At 38.2% G+C, this 26,584-nt stretch overlaps 2 protein-coding genes across 3 annotated transcripts in view; both read left to right on the forward strand.

Annotated features, from left to right (window-relative positions):
* The window catches only part of LOC128031379 (trafficking protein particle complex subunit 12), a 32,595-nt gene extending 27,343 nt beyond the window's left edge, over window positions 1–5,252 (forward strand). Inside the window, exons 8-12 of the mRNA XM_052619599.1 lie at window positions 1,276–1,349; window positions 2,240–2,338; window positions 3,735–3,838; window positions 4,505–4,592; window positions 4,695–5,252. Of these exons, the coding sequence (XP_052475559.1) occupies window positions 1,276–1,349; window positions 2,240–2,338; window positions 3,735–3,838; window positions 4,505–4,592; window positions 4,695–4,937 (608 nt within the window). The 3' untranslated portion in view covers window positions 4,938–5,252. The remainder of the gene's footprint in view (window positions 1–1,275; window positions 1,350–2,239; window positions 2,339–3,734; window positions 3,839–4,504; window positions 4,593–4,694) is intronic.
* A 722-nt stretch (window positions 5,253–5,974) lies between these two features.
* Window positions 5,975–17,461, forward strand: LOC128031384 (presenilin-1). 2 transcript variants are annotated; one of them, XM_052619615.1, is made up of 11 exons: window positions 5,975–6,070; window positions 6,715–6,804; window positions 8,439–8,698; window positions 12,493–12,634; window positions 12,715–12,782; window positions 13,270–13,490; window positions 13,601–13,699; window positions 13,824–13,910; window positions 15,102–15,269; window positions 15,725–15,843; window positions 16,459–17,461. In XM_052619615.1, exons 2-11 carry the CDS (start codon window positions 6,769–6,771, stop codon window positions 16,612–16,614), a joined length of 1,356 nt encoding a protein of 451 aa, XP_052475575.1. In that variant the 5' UTR covers window positions 5,975–6,070; window positions 6,715–6,768; the 3' UTR covers window positions 16,615–17,461. The 2 variants fall into 2 exon arrangements, with proteins under 2 accessions (XP_052475575.1, XP_052475574.1); XM_052619614.1 differs by having other exon boundaries at window positions 6,019–6,043.
* The last annotated feature ends 9,123 nt before the right edge of the window (window positions 17,462–26,584 follow it).

Consider the following 26,584-nt stretch of genomic DNA (forward strand, 5'->3'; position numbering starts at 1 on the left):
ACACCCTCTTTAGCAGCGGAAAAACCTTCCTTCTGATCCTTACATTAGGAAAGAGTGAATGAAGTTTCAGATTGTGTCAGTAAGAACCTGGTCGTTTCATTTGTTCGCTTCATTTTACCACGGGTTTGTTTTTAAACAAGACACAGTTCAACTAAGGATTTTCAGAGAGTGTGAAACATAAAGATAGCTGTGGATCTATCCCCTTTGGATCTGACAGAAATGTCTCACCACACAACTGTGAGAAACAGGTTTTATTTTGTATTATATATATATATATATTTTTTTTTTATTATTTATCATCTGTCACTATTGATTTGTCTGTTTCAGATAGTTTGATATACACTGAGTATTTATGAACCTAGATCAAAGACATGCAGAATTTGGCATTGTTTACATGAAACAGCGTAATATCCTTAATACATATAACACATAATATAATACATAATATAATGGACTACGTTCAATGTAACTACCTCACAAATACATAAAATACAGATTACTAATTACCAGGCTGTAGTGTTTGGCATTTTTAGGTGCAGGTTCATTGTTTTCTACTTAAGGATCAGACTCTGACTCAGACATGCATGAGTTAATTTCACCGGCTGCCATTTCTCAACATCTGAAGTTTTCAAAACAATATTACATGTGCAATGACGGGGGCATTGAAATTCATGTTAATATGCAAAACTGTTTTACTTGCAAGTCTAGAATTCACCACACCCATCCGAACGGGGCATTCTGATGAGGGGCTCACAAACAGGACAAGAAATAGCTTGTTACTTCTAGATTGTTTTTTGATACAAAAATCTTGTTAACATTATAAATGGACCTCAGAGAACAGTATCAAATTGAAAAAAGGCAGTTCATGACCCCTTTAATCAGTGTGTTCTTCAGGAATAGTCTCACAGTTATCATTGTTTGTGCCGCAGGCGAGTGGAGGAAGTCACGTACAGCATCAGGACTGAGACATACACTGAAGTCTGTTCATGCTCACACACACACACACACACACATGAGATCAGATCGGCTCGCTGATGGGGGTCTACAGTGAGCCAGAGGGGGATATAAATGCGATTGTCACTGTATCTTTTCCTCCTGCACTATAATTCCCGCCAGCAAACCAAAAATTGATGGTCCAGAGCCGGGAAAAGGAGGGAAAGACAGCAATTTCCAATTCTATTCCATTTGCTCAGTCTGTCTCTCTCTCTCTCTCTCTCTCTCTCTCTCTCTCTCTCTCTCTCTCTCTCTCTCTCTCTCTCTCTGCTCATTTTTCAGCCTCCATCCAGCTGTGGAGGTCACGTCTGAGCAGAGTGATGTACTCCATGGCCAACTGTCTGCTAATGATGAAGGTACGTGAGTGGAAGAGATAGCAAACATAGACTCACTCGCACAATCATATGTGACCTGAACCATATCTGTGCACATGCACGTACTCCAGAGTTATAGATTACAGGCTTTCCTTCAAGCAGGTGCCTACTGATAAAATAGCTTCTCTGATTATTGCTCTACTGTTAAAACAGTATATATGCAGACATACTAGACCTTTATATTATACCCTTAGATTTAGACTGTAAGTAGCTAAAAGAAATTGCCTTTTTTTGGGGGGGGGGGAGTTATTATGTTGAACAAGTGCCATCTGCTGACCAAAGACTGTAGTGACACACACACACACACACACACACACACACATTGGTTAGCAGACACAAAACAATGGAACTCACAAACATGAATCTTTTTTGTAGTGCATCTTTTTATATACATTTTTATATGTAACACAAATAGAGAATTTTTAAATAATCCACTCACAGTCTTTTCAGTGACCACATCTGTCAAGCTTAAAGATAGTATCTTAACATTATTTCATACACCAACTATGTTCAAGTCTTCTGAAGTCGTTTGGTGCTTTGACACTGCAGCTGTCAAATCTCATACATCCCACAATACTCGAGCTGACATGATGAATCTGGTGGGTCGCTTACATAAAACATAAATCATGTGACTTCAGGAAGCCTGGACCATGTTTCCTCCTCCTTTACTGTGGAGGCTCCTAACAGTCATTTCTCTGCTTCTGTCATGGTGTTTTTGTTCTTTTGGAGCTTGACAGTCATGGTCATGGAAAAGAGCTGCACTAACATTCCTAAGAATATTTTAACAAAATAGTTTCAGAAGTTGGAACAATAAGCAAATAATAAAAAAAAAAAGCTAATTTTATTGCAATTATTTTCTCTTTCACATGAAGGACTTTGTGCTGGCAGTGGAAACATATCGCTCCATCATCGAGTATGAACCGGAGCAAAGAGTGCAGCTGCTGAGTGGAATCGGACGTATTTTCCTACAGGTGAGAGCAGAGACACCTGGGGCCTGTCTTCATATGTCACTCATTACATCCCAGATGAAACGTCACATCCAAGATGATGTCATCGCGCTATTCAGGATCCGGCTAATTGGGTTCTTCGAACGCACCTGTGGTTGTTGATTAGTGTGGCTGGATTGAGTTATCTGAGATAAATGCGTGTTCATATGTTGGTTTAAAAGGGGTTACGTATCGATACTCAAAACCACGATCAGCAGTGCAGCGATTGGCTGGCAGCGAGACAGCAACGTAATGACATCATATCATTTAAAAAAGACACCTGATGAAAAATTTTAAAATTTCTGGACTTTTATAAAGAAACAAGATAACAAAACTACATTCACTACATCAATTACATTTTTACATTTTACTTTAGAATTGTGGCATCTGCTCTATGTACAATAATGTACAAATACTTGCGGTCAGTCATTTTAATAAATGTATAATTATTTTTAACAAGGGCACATCAAAGATCTGCAAAAAAAAAAAAAAAAAAATGAAATGGAAATAGCCTTTTTGGCTGCATTTACACTTCCGGTCTTGATGCCCAAATCTGATTTTCTGACTATATTTTTTTGACCACCCCCTTACACCCCCTTCTTTTAAAAGTGTCCCGAATCAGATTTTTGTATTTACACTATACACTGCTGAAACTACCAAACGTAGACGTTCTGTCCCAGAAAAGCAAGTAAAACAACACGAAATACAATGGATGCAGATTAAAACTATACAGTGTTTTGCTTTGTATTAGTTTTTTACGCTTTTTATCGTATGTTGGCACTGTAGCCATGAGCGCTTAAAACCGTGCCTCCCCATATCTCGTGAAATGTCTTCAAACACGGATTTATTTCTGTAATAACACTGCATTTTTGCCTGCACTGTCTCTTCGTCCAAGACCTAAAAGACTTGAAACCTCTGCATTGCACCACTGTGTGTATCCTTTGTCCTCCATCGCACCTATAATAAGTCATGGGATCTCAGTTGGTGGTGACCACTTTTTCAATGATGTACGGCTCGCATTTACTGGGGAACATTCGATTTGTCTACTTACATGGCACACGCAAATGCACGTATCCGATTCATATCCGATTTATTACCACATATGAATGAGGCCTGAATCCGATTTGAGAACATCGGAATCCTGTTTTTTTCCTGCTTACACGTTCACCGGTCATATCCGATCTGTGGACTTGGGTCACTTGAGCCATGCAGTGTAAATGGGGCCTTTGATTGAAAATATGCAGTGTTTACCTGAAAAGCAAGTGATTATTGCACCGCTGGATGAGTGAACACCGTCTTTGCTCTGCAGTAATACTTGCTCTTCATGTTTTGTCATCTCCACGCAGACTATAATTAACGTTCTGTCTGTTCATATGATTAGATTGGAGACATCCGAACTGCTGAGAAGTATTTTCAGGATGTAGAAAAAGACTGTCAATCAAAGGGAAAATCACCTGATGAAGACACCTCGGTCCTGATGAACAGGTGAACGCTGACTCCTGAATGAAATCTCTTCATGTTCACACAGCTGGGAATATTAATTAGGTTTTTTCTTCATATTTTAAATATTCTATTATTCTGTGTAAAAAGTAATTTATTTCTGTGATGAAAGAAAAGCTGACATTTCAGCATCGTTACTCCAGTCTTCAGTGTCACATGATCTTTCAGAAATCATTATAATATAGTTGTTTTATATTTATTTTTAATTACATAAAATATAGAACAATGGTTCTTATTAATGTTAAAAACATAAATGATATTTTGTTCAGGATTCTTTGATGAAAGTTAGTTCAATGAACAGCATTTCTCTGAATATAAATATTTAAAATGATAAGTTTTAATTGTTTTAATTAATAAATTAGCATGAAATGTGTTTATTTATTTATTTTACATACCCCAAACTTGTGTGCGGTAGTGTATCAATTGTTTAAAATTAAAAATATGAAGTAGCACAACTGTTTTCAATATTGATAATAATCACTGTTTCTGTTTTAAAAATAAATTAATAAAATTGCTTCCTGAATTTGTGATCAAATAAATGCAGCCTTCGTGAGCATAAGAGACTTGTTTTAATAGCATTAATAAGCTGTATTTATTTCAAACTGTTGATCTGAAGTGTATGTGCTTCTGTGATTGTGATGTCGTCCACAGGGCTTTTGTTTATCTGAGTCAGAATAACTATGCAGACGCACACACATGTTTCTCCAGCGTCCTGGAGCTTGATCCCAAGAACCCAGTGGTAAGTTGAACACAATATGTGATGCACATGCACCCCCAGAGAAATGGCAGCAGATGAAAACTGGATACTGCCAGCTCTAAAAAGGCCAACTTTGTTCTTCAGGCAAACAACAATGCAGCCGTGTGTCTGCTGTATTTGGGGAGGCTGAAGGAGTCCCTGGGCCAGCTGGAGAGCCTGGTGCACAAGGACCCAGCGCTCTACCTGCACGAGAGCGTGCTGTTCAACCTCACCACCATGTACGAGCTGGAGTCCTCACGCAGCACGCAGAAGAAACAGGCTCTGCTGGAGGCCACCGCCTGTAGAGAGGGAGACAGCTTCAATGTTCAGTGTCTCAAGCTAGTATGAGACGCCCCCGTCCAACACACAGGACATTACCGAAGGATTACGAGTCAGGCGGCAGGCCACGGTGGAAAATACTGTTCAGCATTCAAAGCTTTTACAAGTTCATGCATGTCACTCTTAACATGTACAGACTGGACCAAAGTAAACTTGATAACTCAATGATATTTGTTCCGCACATAAAAAAAGGGTTTAAAGTTACCTGTGTTTCATGAATCGAGAAATGCTTTTAAATGCATTAAATGATTGTAATTCTAACTGTACTGTGTGTTTCTGAACATGGAAAAAAGGAAGTCTTGTTAATAAATGTGTGAGAATCGGTTCTGGCGTTGAGATGTGCTTGCAGCTTATAGTGAGGGGAACCATGTGGTTTTTGTACTGTTTTGTACTGTTTTTACTCCTAGCGTGTTGGTCTGATTCGAATGAAACTTGGCACAGTATACCAAGACAATCATGAGCAAAAGCTGACGAAAGACATTTTGACAAAAGAAGTTTTGTGATGAGATAATCCAATAAAACAGACTGGCGTTGCCCAATTAAGTGATGTGACATTCAGCCGAGTATGGTGACCCTTACTCAGAATCCGTGCTCTGCATTTAACCAATCCAAAGTGCACACACTATTATAGTTTATATATAGGCAGCCATTTATGCTGCGGCACCCAGGGAGCAGTTTGATCAAGTTAAATTTTATTGAATTAATTTCTTATTCAGTAAAACAGTTCTAACCAAGCCATTAAAAACCAATCTTACAAAACAACAAAAATGGCCACCAGTAATAAATAACATGCATTTTATTTTGAATAACTTTGATTATTATTTTTTTTTTTTTTTCTGTATTGCCGATCAAATAAGTGCAGACTTCATGAGTAGAAGATACTTTAAAAAAAAAAATTATATATATATATATATATATATATATATATATATATACTATTTCAATCTCATTGTCGATGAAAGATGTGCCTGCTTTTTATGTGCCCTACTGTGAAGTTTAATCACTTGTGTGGAACTATGTATTGTATGCCGTTGAATGAGACTTTTATTGTGAAAAACAAGCGGTTTTGCCCTTCTGCAGCGCTTCCTGTCTGTCCCGCCGTGTCTCGCTTCACGGTATTGAGGTTTTTTTTTTATTATCAGGTTTGTCAGACATTCGTCTTTAAATTATGTTATCTGTACAGTTCCGTTTCATAATTATACATAAAGTGGTGTATGAATACGGGGCTGGTTCGTTTTCGTTGTAAACTTTATACTTAGAGCTGATTGGCGTAATTTATCTAGAATTATAGTACCGTTTGATAATGAATTGCTAACTAGCCTCAAGCTACACTGTTGTGAATTAGTCGCTGCTTATTTTAGTTCCACACGTTCTTTGGCCGAAAGGGAAATATATCGGTTTTGGCTCGCTTTGAAGATGAAAAGGAAACGGTATTTCCTCAACAGTCAGATATGAGGAAACTCCTCCGCTTTGTGCGGTTAAATCAGACACCACGGGTTCGAGTTTCACTAAAGTCGCTGTGCTGGGAGTGTAATCTAAATACCATCCGAAACAGGAACCATATTCAAGAAGTTTTTCAGTAATTTTACCAATAGATACCATTATTGGACCCTGCTACCAGCACAGCACTTTTACGTTTACTAAATATCTCTCTCTCTCTCTCTCTCTCTCTCTCTCTCTCTCTCTATATATATATAAGCTTAAAGGTAATCGTTCTGAATGTAAATCGTTGATAAACGTCCCATCACTGTGTGATTATTAGTGTTGTTTTGTGATCTCTGTCCAGTCAGATCCAGATCTGCTGCTGTTTCTATGATCCCTGGGTCACTTCACCGCATCAATGGCTGATCATGTGGAAAATGCTGTCAATAATGTGGTGAGTAAAGTGATTTTGTGATCTTGTGGTATATATTGTGTATTATAAACTGTGATGTAGTCACAAATAACATTTTATAAGGTAATATTGATTCTTGAGAATAGTTATCATCTTGTTGGCTGTTATGTAGTGTTATTTCTAGTGCTATCTAGTGTAGAGCTGGGTGATAACTGTCTGGATCAGATTCAGAAAATTAAGTACTTGTAATTAGATTATATTTTAAAATACCCGTTATCAGGCTACATTAACTTTTTTTTATGGATAACTTGATTACATATTATTTACACAATAGCAATAAATGATTCATAATTTATTTATTCTGCCTATTCCTAATTCTTTTATTTTCCTTTCTAAAATAGCCGTAGATTCAGAAAGTCTTCCAGTTTTGTGGAAGACATGGTATTTGACCGCTACATTATCAAAAATCATTTCAGTTTGAAGAAGTGTTTCAACACTGCACCAACTACTGATGAACACCTTCATTTTTATTTGCATTATTACGCTGTAGGTTAATGTGCACACATTAAAATGCACAAATTCACCTAATTTATTATAATGTTTAAATATATTATAATTATATTTAAAGTACCCTTGATATTTAAAAATAAATATTTATCACATTTGCATGTTCATGGTCTGGAGCAGATAAATATAATATATCTTTTTGAGTAGGTATTTTGTATTTTTTTATTATTGATTTTAGAATTACTTTAATAATAAAAAAAATATATGATTTTATTATTTGCTTTTCATCAAACTCATAAACGCCCTTCAGTTCCTTTAGAAACCCCAGTTTGGGAAGCTTTGATGTAATGTTTAATGTACTTAGAATATATTTCCTTAATCTTTGTATTTTATATCAATATGGTAGAAGATTTTCCTGTTTAAATCAGCATGATAAACAAGTTAGGTCAAAAGTAATCATGAAGTATTCTGATTATATTAACTAACATGTGAAATGTAATGGATTACGCTACTAAATTAAGTTTTTGTCCTGTATTTTGTAATCATTAATAGATTACAGTTTGTAAGTGATCTAACCAGCTCTGGCTGTGTTAATAGCACTTAAACACTTAATACACTCTTTATTCTCAAGCATCTGATTACACTTTAACATTTTTTACATTGTAATTTGGACTAAATCATGCCCTAGATTTTGATTCAAAGTATTCTGAATCTTTATCATCGTTCTTTATAGCTGTGACATTGAGTTTGAAGCATGTCTTTACTTATTATACATTTATGTTGTGTATTGTTTTATTGTATTTAAAAAAAAAAAAAAAAAACACTTCTTCTTCCACTCTCCTACTTCAAGTTCCAGCTATTATTGTAATATGTGATGCATAGCGTGCCTATTTAAAGACATTTATAATGTTAGAAAAGATTTCTATTTCCAATAAATGCTGTTCTTGTGAACTTTGTTCATCAACAAATCCTGAATAATAAAATGTATTACGTTTTCACACAGAAAAACATTTCTTTTAGATTGTCATATTTTTGCACTTGTTTCACACTACTTTTGATCAAATGGACACAGCCTTGATGAGCAAAAGAGTTTATTATTTTTCTACTTTACGAAAGCTCCAAACTTGTAATCTAATCACACATGGACTCTTGTGTGTTTCTCTCTGCAGTCCAGTGACGGGACGGAGGCCCACCGTCACACTGAGACGAGCCCCGGCCGTACCGAGGTGGAGCTGAACGGACAGCCGCCCACCGCTCGGCCCCCGCAGGTGCTCACAGACACCGAGGAGGACGAGGATGAGGAGCTGACCCTCAAATACGGAGCCAAGCACGTGATCATGCTGTTCATTCCCGTCACGCTGTGTATGGTGGTGGTGGTGGCCACCATCAAATCAGTCAGTTTCTACACGCAGAAGGACGGCCAGCAGCTGTGAGTATCTGATGGAAAAATACAGTTTCATTACAGTTGGGTTCATTGCATTACAGTTTTCATGTCTAAAATCAGCTAACGCTAAATAGGTGGATGCTGCACACTGGTGGTGGATGAGGAGATCCCCCTGTCTATGTAAAGCGCTTTGAGTGCCTAGAAAGCGCTATATAAATGTAAGGAATTATTATTATTATTATTATCAGCATCACATCCTGACGTCAATCACAGATGTGGTTGTTCAGGATAAAGGCTAAATTCTTCCGTGAAGTCCGTAATGCAAGAAATATCACAGTTCAGCTCTCAATCACTCTGAATATCAAAGCATCACTATTACATTATAGTTATATCACATCAATATAGTCAGTGTTATTGTTGTTGATGTAACACCTGGACACATCAGACACACAATCATTTATTATATTTAATAAATCATCCTTGACACCCCCCACCCAAACCAATAAGCCAAACCCAAAATTATAACAGACGTCTACAGTGACCAGATATACTTAAAGACTTGTAGACTGAGTCTCCTTTCATTAATTCATAGACGAACCTTTATTAGACCTTTCTATCATGTTTATCCCCAGGTGACTGTGTGTGTTATTACTGTTCTTGTTTATTGTCTTTTGTATTATACTGTTTAATACTTGATTATGATAGAACCACTAGTTAATATAACCGCACCTATAGCCTTTGGTTTCGACAGATTGGTATTTTCATCATCTAATTGAGTGTATGTTATGTGTTGATACCTATGCAACATATTTGTGTTTTAAGAATCTTTAATAGTTTTTGCATCAACCCAATCCAGTAACTTATGCAAAATACCATGTTTGAAGACAAAGAGTCGTAAACGCTCCCTCTGAAAGTTTGTCACTATTTGCTCACTGACCCCCTGGAGCTGTGGCCTCCATAGAGGTTAAAAGGTCCCACATCAGTGACCCGCCTCGCTCTTCTCTCTTCTTCGGCGCTCTTACCCTCTTACCTCTCAGGCATCCAGTCCAGTCACTGTATGTGGGACCTAAAACCTCGTCCCCATTATAATTCACCATTTAGGCATCATGCTCTCCTGTTCATCATCCGCGTAACCTGCCACACAGAAGGTCTATAACAAGCACAAGGTCTCCACCAAAGGTGTTTGTAGGACCCCAATGATTCTGAACTGCAAACCCAGAACTGGCACGATGACAACAGACCCAGGTTTCAGACCAAAAACTGGGAGAGGCCATGGAAGAAAACATTCTCACCCTGCAAACAGCACAGTATGTCCAACATCGGTCCACCACAACATCCTCCTCCACCCCCTTCACAGAGGTGTCAGACGGAGGCTGGACACAGTCCCTTCTGAGTGACAGGAGCTGCTGATGATAGCAGAAGAGCTCCTTGAACTGAACACAGCTGAGAAGTACTGGGAAGGACACAGTTCTGACTCTTAACCCAACACAACACAGCATCACTAGGTCAGTCTGAATCTCCATAAGCACCTGACCTCTCATTAGTGAGAGTCCAAACCACAGGTACCACGAATAGCCTACTGACTAATAACACCTACCAACAACCATCGGCCCCAGACCAACTCACTTCAGGATGACAGGTGACACTTCCTCAACACTTGCTGCACAAGCTTCCTCCACCACGTCACCACAGCTGCTCCTGGTCTGCTTATTTTCTGCCATTCGCCGTTGTCTACAGGTCAGACAACACTGCTTGAAATGGCTGGATGTAACGCCAGGACAAATCAGACACAATCATTTGTTATATTTAACAAATAATCCTTAACCCCTCAGCCAACATGCCAGCCATGAGGGTCTGTTGACCCTACCACCAAAATGAAAAATACCCCGAAAAGGACATATCACCCCTGGTTATCACAGTGACCACAAACTTCATGACGGTCTTCCTTCTACTTAATTCCCTCTGAAACACATACTGCCCCATAGAAAAAGACTTCTTTGATTAAATCACAGCAGAACATTTCTGTGAATAGACATGCACATCCCCAGAGCGATGTATTGTACTGTACAAATTAAACCTGTTTTATGCATGTTAGGTCCCATGTTTGATATCAAAATAACCCTTGTTTAGTCCACCATCTATCCTCATAACATGCATTTTATTATTGTTATATTAATCATAGAGATAAGGGACATAAAGAGCCTGCCACTCTGATCATGCAAATGAGCCAGCTTTCAAGCAAAGGATTGTAAACTTTCCCTCCAAAGTTTGTTACCCTGGAGGTGTTTGACCTTGCCAGAAGTTAAAAGACCACTCCAGCTATGTCCTCTCTCTCTCTCTCTTTCTCATGATTTTTGGCAGTTTTTCCACTTCGTCTTCTGGTTGCTGCTCATATGGGGCTCACAGTGCAGTCCCATAAGTCCCAGAACCAGTACAGTCATGCTAGGCAGGTCTCAACTACAGTCATGTCTTCACTTTCCTCCTGGGAGAAAACTCACCCGACTGCCACTGAGTCAGAATAACATCTTTGGAGTTTGTCAAACCCCTGAAGAACGTAATCACTGTTCCAACACCATCGAGCCTTCGACCATCAAGGCTTTCATCGCATACTGCATCCGGACACTCATTCAACAGCCAAGGCAATGCAAGTATCGGACATCTAACTAAACGAAACAGAGGTTTAGAATAATCTGTGGACCATGTTGTGAAACGACGCTGATGGCTTCACTCCGGTGGTTTACTGACACTGCTTGTGGATAATGTCCCTTTAATGATTCCTGTTCTTGTTACATGCTCTAATGCACGAGTGCTGGAAGAAAGTTATTTTCTGTGGCCACAAAGATAAAATTTAATTATAATTTATAAGTTGATATGAAAATACACTGAATATTGACTGGACTAACTGATTAGTTGATGGTAATATTAATTTTGCTACAGTTACTACTGGCAGCTGATATTAATAACTTTAAGTAATTATAAGTAATTTTAATTATTTATATACATTTCCCTTTTGAGCTAATTCGCTACATTAACTTAAACGACCCCCCCCCCCCAAAAAAAAACAAAACATTGTTACCTGAAATAAACATTCACTGAAATAAAATAAAACAAGTGACAGCATTATTTCTAATTCTCTGTTACTTTACCTTTAAGTACTACAATACTTAAATCCAAAAACTAAAGTTAATAAATAAAAAAAATATAAAAACATAGAAAGTAGTTTGCAAACAATTTTGATTATTTTTGATTACACAAAATTAAAAAAATAAAATGTAATTCAAAATATTAATAAACACTATAATAGTAAATGGTACTCCAATAACTGTCCATTACTGATATAAATATTAATGTGTATTCTGAATGGTACTACCATTTCAATAAATATAGTTGGGGTGTGAAATTTGCTTGCAAAACCATTAAAAAAAAAAAAACTATTATAAAATAATTTTATATAATCTATCTGCCAAAGCAACAGTTCTCACTTTTGTGTAGTATAAGTTGAAGGACTAAAATAATTAAAATAAAAACTTTAAGAACATAAAAAAGAGAGAAAGAAAATCACTAACACTTTAAATAAAATTAAAGTCGAATTAATTATCTAATTTAAAATATGAACTAAAGCTATAATGGTCTATTTCTGATACTAAAATAACACTGTTTCCTATATAATAGAATTAAATATGACCGTATATTCATAATTTTAGATGTATCATAAGAGTTCCCAGATTGTAAACGTTTGAGCTCATGTTAAGGTATTTTTCTGTTAATGTTGAAAGAGAGCAAGAGTTGCACCTTGATTTGTTTTCTGTTGAAGTCTAATGCTGTGTGTCTCTGCGCAGGATCTACACCCCGTTCCGTGAGGACACAGAGACGGTGGGACAGCGGGCACTGAACTCCATGCTCAACGCCTTCATCATGATCGGAGTGATTCTGGTCATGACCATGGTGCTGGTGGTGCTCTACAAGTACAGATGCTACAAGGTCTGTTCACTCTTCTGTCTGCAGGACGTGCACACACTCTTCTGGCATCAGGTCGCAGGTTCATCTTTTGTTTTTTGCAGGTGATTCAAGCCTGGCTGTTCTTCTCCAACCTCCTCCTCCTCTTCTTTTTCTCCTTAATTTATTTGGGGTGAGTTCTGTGTTCGTTTTTTTGTTGTTTTGTTTTCCATCCTAGTTTTGCTGTTTTTGGGCTGTAAATAATATGGGGAAAGTGATTGATATATATGGATTATTAATATAGACCTTGAGATACTATTATAGTTTTAACAAATATTTTACATTTTTATGTTATTTTAAATTTTTGTCATTTTATTTGTTGTTGTTGTTGTTGTTTTTTCAAAAATGTATAGTTTTTACTAATTTTTAATTCAGTTTATTTATTTTTTTTAGTACTATAAATGTAAATGAGAAATGTTGCTAGCTGAAATAAAACATGTAAAACTATTTTATTTTATTTCAGTAATTGTTTAAATAACACTTTTCAAAATCATTTTCGCTTTAGTTAACTATAATAACACTGGTCCTGTGTTGATGTGTAGAAACAGGTAAAGACAGCATTTGATTAGAGTGTAAAGAGTATAAAATGCCGTATGAACACTTGTGTTTCTTCACACCAGGGAAGTGTTCAAGACGTATAATGTGGCCATGGACTACCTGACGTTAGCGCTGATCATCTGGAACTTCGGTGTGGTGGGAATGATCTGTATCCACTGGAAGGGTCCTCTGCGGCTCCAGCAGGCCTATCTGATCATGATCAGCGCTCTCATGGCCCTGGTCTTCATCAAGTACCTGCCCGAGTGGACCGCCTGGCTCATCCTCGCTGCTATATCCGTCTACGGTAAGTCACTGGAGACAGCATTCGGTTACTATATTTATAGCCATATAAGTACAATAGGGCTACAAATGGTCTCAAGGCTAAACTGCTAATAATTAATGCTGCTTGTGTAGATCTGTTGGCGGTGTTGTGCCCGAAAGGACCTCTGCGTATCCTGGTGGAAACGGCTCAAGAGAGGAATGAAACCATCTTCCCTGCTCTCATCTACAGCTGTAAGAAAAGCCTTGGCAGCACTGCTGTCTTCTCAGCCTGTGAAACTATGAATACAGGGTTTTAGTTGAATATCTGCTTCTGTTACTGTCACATTTACATTTGTGCATCCGTTTGATTCGTCAGCAACGATGGTGTGGCTGTTTAACATGGCAGACAGCGCAGAGACCAGGAATAATTCCAGCCATCCAGTTCCTGAGCAGGAGAACCAGGGTGAGTGAGTGGAAGAGCTGTGTGTAATAATGTGCATCTCCACAGACGCCTAACTGAAGAAATAGCCATTTCTGATCTACGTCTGAAAAAAGCTTCACTGGTTAGATAAAACTTTGACTAGTTTTTGAGTCAGCTCTTCTGCTAACCAAGACGGCATTTATTTGATTGAAAATACAGAATAGAAGAATAAAATGGTGAAATATTACTTCAGTTTTAAATAGCTGTTTTCTATGTGAATCTATGTTACAAAACTGAATCATTGCTCCAGTCTTCAGTGTCACATGATCCTCCAGAAATCATTCTAATATGCTGATTACATTTCTGAATACTATCAAACAAATTATCAATTATTTGCTGTTTTTTTTTTAATTATCGGCATCAACCAATATGTTTTTCTGTTTGGTTGATGTGTCTGACCAGTGAGATGTGTTGGAAACAAATCTTTTATTCTGACAGTTGCATTTATTTGAATAATAATGAATTAATAGACAGAACTGTTAAAGATAATAAACAGTATATAATAAAGTATGCATCTACCACAAGCAAATGCACATTTATATCATTTAATTTCACAAGACCTGCAAACTTTATAAAAATCCAGCTGTGAGGTCTTCTCAAGTGTGCATTTGTAGTTTTGAGATTTATTTTTTGAAAAATATTACAAGATATCAGAAAGTTGCTGTCTAAAGTATATATCTTTATATTTATATATACTATAGACTTATATATATATTTTAAATACTTTATACTTATATATTTGTGTGTGTGTGTGTGTGTGTGTCTATATATATATATATATATATATATATATATATATATATATATATATATATATATATATATATATATATATATATATATATATATATATATATTTATGATTTTCAAAAAAAAAAATTCTAATTTAATAATTCTAAAGTAATTTCAGCAATTGTTATGAATATATTTTTGCTATATTCATTGATATTGGGCATAAAAAACCAACAATACCGGTTAAAAACTACAGTTGATAATGTTGGTCACTAGTAGTTATTCCTACTTCCTGCTATAAAAGCAGATCAGGTGAGCAGCAGTGACTGCTTCTCATTGGTGTTTGTGTAGCTGCTCATTTGTTAAGCTCATCTTTTCTCAGACAGCTGTGAGTGGCTGTCGGTGTGGACACTTCTCATGGCGTCTCTCTGTCTCGTGTAGTGGCCGTGGCACCCACAGCTCAGCCGGAGGATGATGGTGGCTTCACACCAGCGTGGGTCGATCAGCAGCAGCACCAGCTCGGCCCCATGCAGTCCACTGAGGACAGCAGACGACAGATCCAGGAGTTGCCCTCCGCTCGCCCGCCACCTGAGGAAGACGACGAAGAGCGTGAGTATCCCCAGTAACCCATCCGGTTCTGTCCTCCATTCCTATGAGGAGGGACACCCAGCACCCCTCAGCAAGAGTCCTCCATGTCTCTGAAGTCCATGTCACATGATCAGACCACATGTGGTCGGTGCAAAATACATGGGGTCCAAATAGTTTCTCTCAAACCAAATGTGGAAGTAGTGCCACGAAATAGGCTGCATTGGTCAACTGGTTGTTCCTTTTGTAAAATTGTACACTTTTTTTTTTTTTTTTTTTTTTATAAAGATAAAAAGAACCATAAAATGCCAGAGAATTAATACAAATATTTGACCAGATGAGGTGTGTGATATAAAATAATAATGATAATGGCTATTAAGTGTGGTTGCTGTTAAATGCAAAGAAAACCCTCACTTCCTGTTGCAGCCTCAGTAAGCGGGATTTGGTGCACATGCTGATGTTTCTTGTGTGTTTTTCAGGGGGTGTGAAGCTGGGTTTGGGAGATTTCATCTTTTACAGTATGCTGGTGGGTAAAGCATCGGCTACAGCCAGCGGTGACTGGAACACGACGCTAGCCTGCTTTGTGGCCATTCTCATCGTAAGTATACCAAAGAAAACCAGGAACAATTCAATGATCACTCTCCAGACAGGCCAAAACCAGTGTTGTTTCATGCACTGGTCACTTTTTGATTTTAGACTTCTTTAGAACATCAAAAAATAAAATTAAAAATTTGTTTAAACTTTTTGCATTTGTAGATTTTAGTTGCATATTTAATTAGAAAATGTGTGCATATTTAATCTTAATTAAGTCTTAATGTAGTGATTCATCAGCTGGGGAATGTATGATCGTGGATTAGTTAACATTTTTATCATATTCACATATAATGTCTTACTTAGTCCCCATGAACGCATTTAATGTGAAACAGGATGTTTGGTGAGTGACAGGACTTGATCTTGATCTAATTTGTCAGAATTGATTGGACTGTGTAAAGTGGCGACGTCATTTAGAAAAGAAAAGTGAAGTTATTCCAGAGGTGGAGCTTCCTATTATATTTTGATTATTAAGATTATAAACAAACTTTTTGCAGTAACATGCACAAATAACTGCCAAAGCAAGTGTCATCTCCAAACAACTAATGTCAGAGTATTGCTTATGTAACAAGGTGCGTGTTTTGTTAGCATTCACAAAAGTCTGATTTCCATTTTTCCTCAGGGTTTGTGTCTAACTCTGCTCCTCCTGGCGATCTTCAAAAAGGCCCTTCCAGCTCTCCCCATCTCTATAACCTTTGGCCTGGTCTTTTACTTTGCCACCGATAACCTCGTGCGGCCGTTCATGGATCAGCTGGCTGTTCATCAGTTCTACATTTAGCACGGAGGAGAGGTCACTTTACAGCTGATTCCCAGAATCCTCTTGCAGGGAAAGTGAGCCCTGTAGACTAGCACACATTTCCTCTTCCTCTGGAAACATGACTGGACTGGCTGTTTTTGGCATTGAATGACTCTCTATTAATTACAGTGCCTCTCCAGTGACTCATTTGATCCTGATATTTGCTTTGCTAACTTCTTCGGCCGATATGCCGAACATTTGTTTGTTTAGAGAAAACACAGACCATCATACATATAAGAATGGATGAAAGTGATGATGACTTTATCACTTTGATAAACTCTGGTGTATGGAATGGGACCAGATCTTGGATTCACTTTCTAGGCATTACATGAATTCCAGCTCCAATATAGTGAGCGTTAACTCTCTGAATGATATGTTTGCACGCACAGAGGTAGGTACTGATCACTTTTATTGGTCTTCTGAGGGTGCCTGTGATACTTTGAGTTTTAATTTTTAACACCGCGTCCAACCATTTGACCATATTTGAGACAATGTTCTGGTTTACTCCAGCATTAAATCAAGTGCTGATCCAAGCTACTGTTCTGCTCTCCTGAAAAGTGAGAGCGTGTCATTTTGGAATGTATAAACGTCCTCTTTCATTTCCTACGTGTTTGGACAAGGTGTCAGGAGACTGTATGGGAATTGTTTGTTTGTAAATTTTGTTGATGTTTTGCTTCTTTTTTTATTTACCAGCACAATGGTTGATGAATGGCTTTTACTTTCATATTACTGACACCTTTTGTCATTTCAAGAAAAAAAAATGTTTTGTAACTAAATTGAAAGATTCACAAATAAAAAGGGGTTGCTCGTTTGAGCAAATTTCAGTCTCCACCGTATTTTCGGTTTCCTCTTCAGCTTTAAGTACACCTAATATTCACAATCAGCTCATTGATCTGATGATAATTAGGGATTAATATCATGTAAAGAAGGGTTCAAACAAAACCAGCCCAACTGGTACTCAAAACTAGCCCAAAAGTAGCCTAATCTCATTCCGGGGGAAATTGCAGATCAAAATTGAAACCTCCTTCCAGTGGGTTCCACCTCTGTCAGAATCGTTTTTTGGGTGAGGGCAGGGGGTTTCGCTTCAACTCTCAGGTGTAAAAAAAAAAAAAAAAAAAAAAAAAAACAACCCTCAGCAACAGTATAAAAGTAGCCCAGTTCCTCTGGAAAACTGCATTCTTGGCAACATTGTTTATGGTCCAATCACCCATTTCACATAGAGTAAGTCAAAAATGTATGCTTGTAGTATAATGTTGCCATGTTGCTAAAGGCAAGGTTTACTATTTAAGATTACTATTGCTCGGTCAGTTTTTTTTTTTTTCTTCTTCTTCTGAAAGTCTAGAATTTGGCAGTCAAGTCATTCCTTAGTATCTTGCCAGGAGGGCAATAAAAATGAACAAAAGGTTTATAAGATTTACAAGGATTGAAGGACCAAGGACAGGGCTCTTAAACTCCTTGGTCGTTGAGGGCCAGTGTTTTGTGATTTAGGATCAAATTTGGTTAAGTCTGACACTTTCCTGTAGTTATGCCTACATTGTGTGTGCGTACTTTATCACAGATTAAGTGGATTAGATTCAATATTTGTCAATTAAGACATTTTCATTCAGTACTTAATATACTGCTTAATCTAAAGCCAGTGTAAGATAATAAAGTTCTCTGATCATCTTGTGCACAGCTTGTCCAGTCACGTGTATGCACTCTAAAGTGGCCAAGACCGCAATTGTGGGTATTTGGACAAGGCAGGCAAGAGATTAGATTTTTCCAAGCGTCTTTGATAAGAGATTGAGCTAAACTCTGCAGGACAATAGCTGGCCAGGAGTGTGTTTGCCAAAAGCATCATTAGCTAACTATCGTGGTCAGTTCCATTGAACTATGTTGGTAACGACGGAACTTGCGACCATAATTGTTTTTGGGAAACACACCCCAGAACCAGAGTAGAGCATAGTTTTAGCAACGGTTTGATTTGCATTAAGATGTATTAGCTTTCCTTGAATGCAGAGTAAACTGTTGCAAGCAAATGAAATAAGATGGGGTGGATTCTTTTGAGTTGGGCAAATAAGTAATTTTGCCAGAATACCTTATACGAAGTTGGATTCAATTTGTTTTGGCTTTTAAGAATCCTCTATGTCAGTGTGAATAAGCAGGGCTAAATGTGGTTACTTGTTTTTTCCTTTTGTTGTTAGCCTGTCCCCAAAAGCCCCCCCTCCACCCCCACCACCACCAAGTCAATTCAATTCCCGGTGCAGTCTTAGGTTGGCTTACTTGAGGCCATGCAAGACTGTAAGACATTAATCTCTGGAGGTGAGCCTTGAGCATCTAGACAATCAAGACTACAGGAGATGTGGCCAAGGATAGCTCCTCCAAGGGGATTACTAGAGGTGTGAGGGAGTGTCCTATGGCATACTGTACAAGACAAGCCAGCGCTCAAGGATTAGGCCATTCGTGATTAGTTGGGACGCAGAGTCACACCGCGGGCACCAAGGCCACAGCCACTCTCTTATCTGCCAACTCCTCCTCTGCAACCCAGACCTACACCTTCCACTAGAAACCATGTCGAAGGAAAAACTGGAAGGCCTGGTGAAGCGCATGGAGGTGACCCTCGTGGAGATGGAGCAGCTGAAGCAGCACTGTGGCCGGCAGAGCGAGGAGCTGAGCCAGCTGGTGGTGGAGCTCCGCAGGGAGAACCAGGAGCTCGCTGAGAAGTACAACCAGCTGGCCCAGGACATGAAGGAGGCTAAGGAGATCATCGAGCAGTTGCAGGACACCAAGTACGCTTTTGACTCAAAGGAAAGACAAGCCCAGAAGCTCAGCCGACAACTCTGAGAGACCACAAACGGACTGGTGACAATGTTTAATAGGTGAATGTGGCGTGTTAATGGGAATTTGAGCAATTACAGACTTGATACAAAAGAGTGAAGGGAACTACATTGAAAAACATTTTTGCACAGTGTGTTTCTGCCTGTGTGTTTTATGTTGAGGAATATACAAGTATAAAATATTCCAATGCTGAGTGTTGATTTAAATTATCTTTAGTTCATCCCTTAAATTTTTATTTTCAGTGTAATGAAAGAATGGCAAACTGCAGGTATTTTCTAACAGAAGATCCTATATTGTGGTTTAAGAAGAGACTAAGAGATGTAAATGTGTAATTGCTGGATCTAAACCCATAGGGGTTAAGTTATAGATTGCGCCAACATAGATACCGATGCCCTGAATAGTTGCAAAGATTAAATCCAAATATATCCCATTCCAGGTAATCGGTTTAGAAAGATGACTAGTTCAAGATTTGCAATCTGCATGGAATTTGAAAATGTTGGTTATGGTTTTCTCATCTTATACTCTCAACATTAAACTAACTAATCACTTATTTATAAAAAAAACCCCGAAAGTCTTCTATAAAGAAATTTAGTGGTATTTTCTTTAACACAATGTCCACTATTGATGCTGTGGTTTCACATACAAAAATGCCTTCTAATTTGAATGATAAATTAATAAAATATCATTATTAAAATATATTATTAAAATCAGTGACTTTAACATTGCATCTTTTATTGGTTATCTAGTTGTTTTGTACTTACGGAAATAATCATAATTTAGAAGACCCATACCTTAATATGTCGTGTATACAGTACAAATGATTTTGAAACCACCAATCTGCCTGGATCATCCTCACACTGGCAAAGAAGTAATCACACTATAGTGCACTGTGGGAAAATGCTTGCATAGCAACCTGGAAGTATATAACTTTGTGGAGTAACAGCCACAAAGTCCAGAAGTTTAACTGCTATGTTGCTATGATGTATTATTATGCTACATTTTGATTTCTACAGAACACTAGAGTGCTTCTATGCAAATTCAGAGTTTGTACAGTATTATTAAAAAGTTATTTCCAAACAAACAAACATGTATTTACATTTATTTTAAATAAATTTTTATGTTTAATGTTTTGATTTCCATTTCAACAAAACTGATAAATGCCCTCTAATATAAAGCATTACACTGAAAAGAGAAAAACAAAAGATGCATATAAATTGACACAACTGTGGTTTCCTGGTAGCTACAAAGTTACTACACCACTACATTTGTCACTTGATCATGTATAAAATTATAATAACGTGGACTGAAAATATCTAGATGAATACATATTCCATCCTCATGAGCCCTGGACTAAGTCTATACATAGGTTCATATACATATTAAACCATAAGAGGACTAGAAGATGAATCATGAATGTGACTTACTATTTACTTAGTTAACATTAATATGTTTGTGTATGTGTGTGTGTATATATATATATATATATATATATATATATATATATATATATATATATATATATATATATATATATATATATACAGTATTGTTCAAAATAATAGCAGTACAATGTGACTAACCAGAATAATCAAGGTTTTTCGTATATTTTTTTATTGCTACGTGGCAAACAAGTTACCAGTAGGTTCAGTAGATTCTCAGAAAACAAATGAGACCCAGCATTCATGATATGCACACTCTTAAGAAAACGGAAGACAACCATCAAAATGGATAGAAGAATAACCAGAATGGCAAAGGCTCAGCCAATGATCACCTCCAGGATGATCAAAGACAGTCTGGAGTTACCTGTAAGTACTGTGACAGTTAGAAGACGTCTGTGTGAAGCTAATCTATTTTCAAGAATCCCCCGCAAAGTCCCTCTGTTAAAAAAAAGGCATGTGCAGAAGAGGTTACAATTTGCCAAAGAACACATCAACTGGCCTAAAGAGAAATGGAGGAACATTTTGTGGACTGATGAGAGTAAAATTGTTCTTTTTGGGTCCAAGGGCCACAGGCAGTTTGTGAGACGACCCCCAAACTCTGAATTCAAGCCACAGTACACAGTGAAGACAGTGAAGCATGGAGGTGCAAGCATCATGATATGGGCATGTTTCTCCTACTATGGTGTTGGGCCTATTTATCGCATACCAGGGATCATGGATCAGTTTGCATATGTTAAAATACTTGAAGAGGTCATGTTGCCCTATGCTGAAGAGGACATGCCCTTGAAATGGTTGTTTCAACAAGACAATGACCCAAAACACACTTGTAAACGGGCAAAGTCTTGGTTTCAAACAAACAAAAATAATGTTATGGAGTGGCCAGCCCAATCTCCAGACCTTAATCCAATTGAGAACTTGTGGGGTGATATCAAAAATGCTGTTTCTGAAGCAAAACCAATAAATGTGAATGAATTGTGGAATGTTGTTAAAGAATCATGGAGTGGAATAACAGCTGAGAGGTGCCACAAGTTGGTTGACTCCATGCCACACAGATGTCAAGCAGTTTTAAAAAACTGTGGTCATACAACTAAATATTAGTTTAGTGATTCACAGGATTGCTAAATCCCAGAAAGAAAAAAAAATGTTTGTACAAAATAGTTTTGAGTTTGTACAGTCAAAGGTAGACACTGCTATTTTTTTGAACACACCCCTTTCAACTAATTGCCCAATTGCACAGCCTTAAGAGCGTGCATATCATGAATGCTGGGTCTCATTTGTTTTCTGAGAATCTACTGAACCTACTGGTAACTTGTTTGCCACGTAGCAATAAAAAATATACTAAAAACCTTGATTATTCTGGTTAGTCACATTGTACTGCTATTATTTTGAACAATACTGTATATATATATATATATATATATATATATATATATATATATATATGGGAAACATATGATGGAAGAACAACTGTGTAATTCATGAATTTTTGTTGGCCCTTAAAACCATATTTTAAGTGAAAATGGTATGATCGAACAATCATTGCTGAAAATGATTGCACACTTGAAGTGTAATACTTTACTTTGTAGCAGCATTACCAACTTTGAGCAAGTTATACCGATTGATCTACTGTACAATAAAAAAATAAAGATTTCAGTGTTTATTCAGACCAAAAGCATGATTGTGAGTGTTATTGCTTTTATACAACCATTTAAAACACCATTGGTTAATATTGAGTTACTCCGTGTACAAAAATATTTTTTTTTATAAAGGTTTCCGTGAGCTGCTGAATGGCCAGAGCGCGCTTTGCTGAGACTATGGCCCTCATATGGGTCGAGTCAATAATTGTCCCCAGAAAGGTGATATGTCGGGAGACAATGAGCTCTTGAAAAATTTACCCTGAACCCCAAACTTTTGCTGAGATTGTTGAGGAGAAGGGATCTGTGCACCACTAGCTCTGCCTCTGACTCAATCAACAATCCAGTCGTCAAAATAATTCAGTATGCAAACTCCATTCTGTCTTCTTAAAAGTGCAGGGAGCCAAGGACAGCCCGAATGGAAGGTCCATATACTGATATGCTACTCCCTTGAAGGTGAATCTGAAGAAGCGCCTGTGATGGGGGGCTATCTGGGTATGAAAGTAAGCATCTTTCAGATCCAGGGAAAAGGACCAGTCCCCTGGGCATATTTGCAAGAGGATCTGTTTCAATGTGATTATTCTGAACAGGCGCTTTATCAGGGTCCGGTTCAGGCACCTTAAATCGAGGATGGGTCTAAGACCACCATCCTTTCTGCGGATGAGGAAGTACCAGCTGTAGAAGCCCGATTCGCTCTGTGCTGGGGGGACCACTTCTATAGCCCTTCTCGCCTGCATAGATTTTACCTCCAAGCATAGGACCTGCACATCCTGGCTTGTCACAGAGGATGGGACCACACCATTGAGAAATGTGGCCTTCTGAGCGAATCGTAGTACATACCCTCATTTTACCATGTTCATCACCCATTTTGACACTATGGAGATGGCCTGCCAGGCCTCGGTCCATATGGTGAGGGGTTTTAGCAGATTGCTTGGGGCGACTTGAGGCAGATGAACAAGAGTGCTTGGGCAGTAAACTTTTGTGAAGCAGTGAAGCACTCAGCAAAACCATCTACATAAGGGACAAAGAGACCACCAGGGGAGACAGGTGAGTCAAGGAAGATGGTTTTATCCGCATCTCTGATCTCCATCAAATTTAGCCAGAGGTGGCGTTCCAACACCACCAAACTGGCCATTAAACACCCAATGGCTTGAGCTGTGGCTTTAGTAGCATGCAGGCCAGGTCGGTAGCACTGCACAGCTCTTTAAAGGTGGCTGGGTCATGTCGCGCTTCTTCCATGGTGCAGTGGAGCTTGGCCTGGAACACCTGGAGCATTGTCATGGTGTGCAGTGCCGATGCAGCCTGACTGGCTGAGGCTGAGGTCCGGCAGGGTTTGGAAGGATGGGTAGCCTTGAACTTCCATCCAATGGCGGCAGGTGGGCAAAGGTGTGAGGCCACGGCTTCATCCTGTCATAGACCTTCTGCTCCATGCCGTCAACCGCAATGAGAGGCAGATGTTTCATTTTTTTTTAGGCAGACTGAGTAGGGTGCGTGCCACGACTACGTGAGCTCTTTATGGACCTAAGGGAAGAAGGGCATGGCTCTCCGGGGAGGGATCCTGGCAGGAAACACTTATACAAGTGGCTGTGTGAGGACTCCTCAGGGGCAGACCACTCCAGACCGAGCTGCTTGAAGGACTTGGACAGGAAACAGATCAGCTCGCTGTCCAGTGAAGACCTGGTATCGATTGGCTCGAGAAACGGCAAGGGGGCATGTCCTTATTGAGCCCATCCAGTCCTTGGCATCTGATGCTGCTATAGACATACTGTCATCCAGCAGCTGGTCTTCAGACCCACCAAATGAGACTAGCTAATTTGCATTAGCAGAAGGATGTTGGTCTAGGTGGGAGAAGCCGATGGGTGAAAACTCTCTCTGTGGGGAGACCGAGGCACGCGGAAATGTTATGGATTTTGTGTCAATAAACTAAACAGTTTTCGTACAGTGCCACTACAAATTTTAGGCATCAAGGCTGTATCTCTGCAATATTTGACATATGAAAGTGTATTTGTTCAAGCATATGCAGCTTTCAACAAGTACAAAAACAAATAAACATTCATAAGAATATGTAAAGTGAAACAATTCATGCCAGGGGAAAAAGTACAACAATTTAAAGTAGCGAAAAGCTTCATAGGTCTTTCTTGCTTTTTTGTCCATAATTGTCTAATGTAGTAATATATTATTTAATCTCTTTATAAAATGTTAAAGTTAGCTTTAGACCATTTTTTCACATGAGTTGTAAAAGAAAGCACATTGTACAGCTAAAGCATGTCGTCTCTGTTATAAACAAATTTTGGTTATTGATTAGCAGTGTTAATTAAACTCACACAAACTTAGATCTGATTGTTTTGGTTTTCAGCAGTAAAGAGAGATGCTGAGAGATGCTGAATGAAACTTTCAGGTATTGCATTGATTTACAGAAGCCTGTAATGATAGTTAAGCCTCAGGACTGTTTTATGTTTAGTTTGATTAGCATCATTAATGATTGTGTAAATCATGCAGAAGGACTCGAGAGTGACAAAGACCTCAGTGCCTCCAGAGTCTCAGATAAACATGTCACTCAGGTAAGCTCAGAGAAACACGGTCAGCTCATCAATCCACATCTGCTGGAATCCATTCACACTGCACAGCGAATCTGCTGCTTTATTACTGTGTTGTGTTTCTCTCCCAAGCTTTCAAACAATACAGGGCTCTTCATGTACAGAGCAAACTGTCATTCGATTCTGAGGTAAGAGATGAAAAACTCTGAGGTGTGAGTCTCCTTATAGCTTCAGTCTGCAGGATGTGTCTTCACAATTTATATAGATCCTGAAGATATGCTTTATGCTAAAGTTTTGTATTTAAAACTGCAGTAGGGAACTTTTGACGCTCTAGCGGTTAATAAACAGAACTGCTTGCGTCTTGCGGAAGAACATTGTAGCCGGAACTACTTCTCTCTGTTTATGTCTATGAAGAATCACAAAGGTACTGGGTTACTGCGCCGCGGTACCCCCGAAGCAATCTAAAATAGTCAGAATATAAACACTTATTATAGCTGCACCCTAGTGATTCAGGACAAGCTAAAAACACGGTTTGGAAAATGGATTCATGGTGTACCTGCTTATTATGTTCATTTTTCTACATTTTGAACACAAACAAAGTTACGGACCGCAGCTCTGATTGGTTGTTTCTTACCGGGAGCGCATGACTTTCTGCAAATGGCAATAGGACACTGGGAGGAGCCAGAGGAGCTTGATTTTTTCACAGATTATCTGTCTCATATTCTACTGTCAGGACATTATGACAGGTTTAACAAATATGTAAAAAATATATATTTACAAAAGTTCCCTACTGCAGTTTTAAGTAATGTAGAAGATGCAGAATTCAGGTCATTGAAGACATTTACCAGAATGAGATTCTTAAATCAAAGTAAGTTTATGTGGTTTTTGGATTATTATTATATTAACATTATTAATAATGATGATGATGATGTCATTATTGGTATTATGTCAAGTCAGTCCAAAGGCACTTTCTGCTAAGAGATTCTTGTACATACTGGTCCCAATCAAGCTGTGCTTGTGTCGTGAATCCTGCTCTATATGAGAGTTAATAAATACATAATTGTTTAAAGGGTTAGTTCACCCAAAAATGAAAATTATGTCATTAATAACTCACCCATATGCTGTTCCAAACATGTAAGACCTCCTTTTATCTTCAGAACACAGTTTAAGATATTTTAGATTTAGTCCGAGAGCTCTCAGTGCTTCCATTGAAGCTGTGTGTACGGTATACTGTCCATGTCCAGAAAGGTAAGAGAAACGTCATCAAAGTAGTCCATGTGACATCAGAGGGTCTGTTGGAATTTTTTGAAGCATCGAAAATACATTTTGGTCCAAAAATAGAAAAAACGACGACTTTATTCAGCATTGTCTTCTCTTCCGTGTCTGTGTGAAAGAGAGTTCAAATCAAAGCAGCTGGATTTCCGGTTTGCGAACAAATCATTCAGTTCACCAAATCGAACTGAATCGTTTTAAACGGTTCGAATCTCTAATACGCATTAATCCACAAATGACTCAAGCTGTTAAC

Source organism: Carassius gibelio, chromosome A17 (assembly GCF_023724105.1).
Source record: "Carassius gibelio isolate Cgi1373 ecotype wild population from Czech Republic chromosome A17, carGib1.2-hapl.c, whole genome shotgun sequence".
Classification (NCBI taxonomy): Eukaryota; Metazoa; Chordata; class Actinopteri; order Cypriniformes; family Cyprinidae; genus Carassius; species Carassius gibelio.

Bases quoted from the DNA above. Each gene is read 5' to 3' on its own strand.
- LOC128031384 (XM_052619615.1), top strand. From the start codon at position 6,769: ATGGCTGATCATGTGGAAAATGCTGTCAATAATGTG. The intron at 8,699-12,492 runs GTGAGTATCTGA...GTCTCTGCGCAG, and splicing joins CAGAAGGACGGCCAGCAGCT to GATCTACACCCCGTTCCGTG. The intron at 13,700-13,823 runs GTAAGAAAAGCC...TTGATTCGTCAG, and splicing joins CCCTGCTCTCATCTACAGCT to CAACGATGGTGTGGCTGTTT.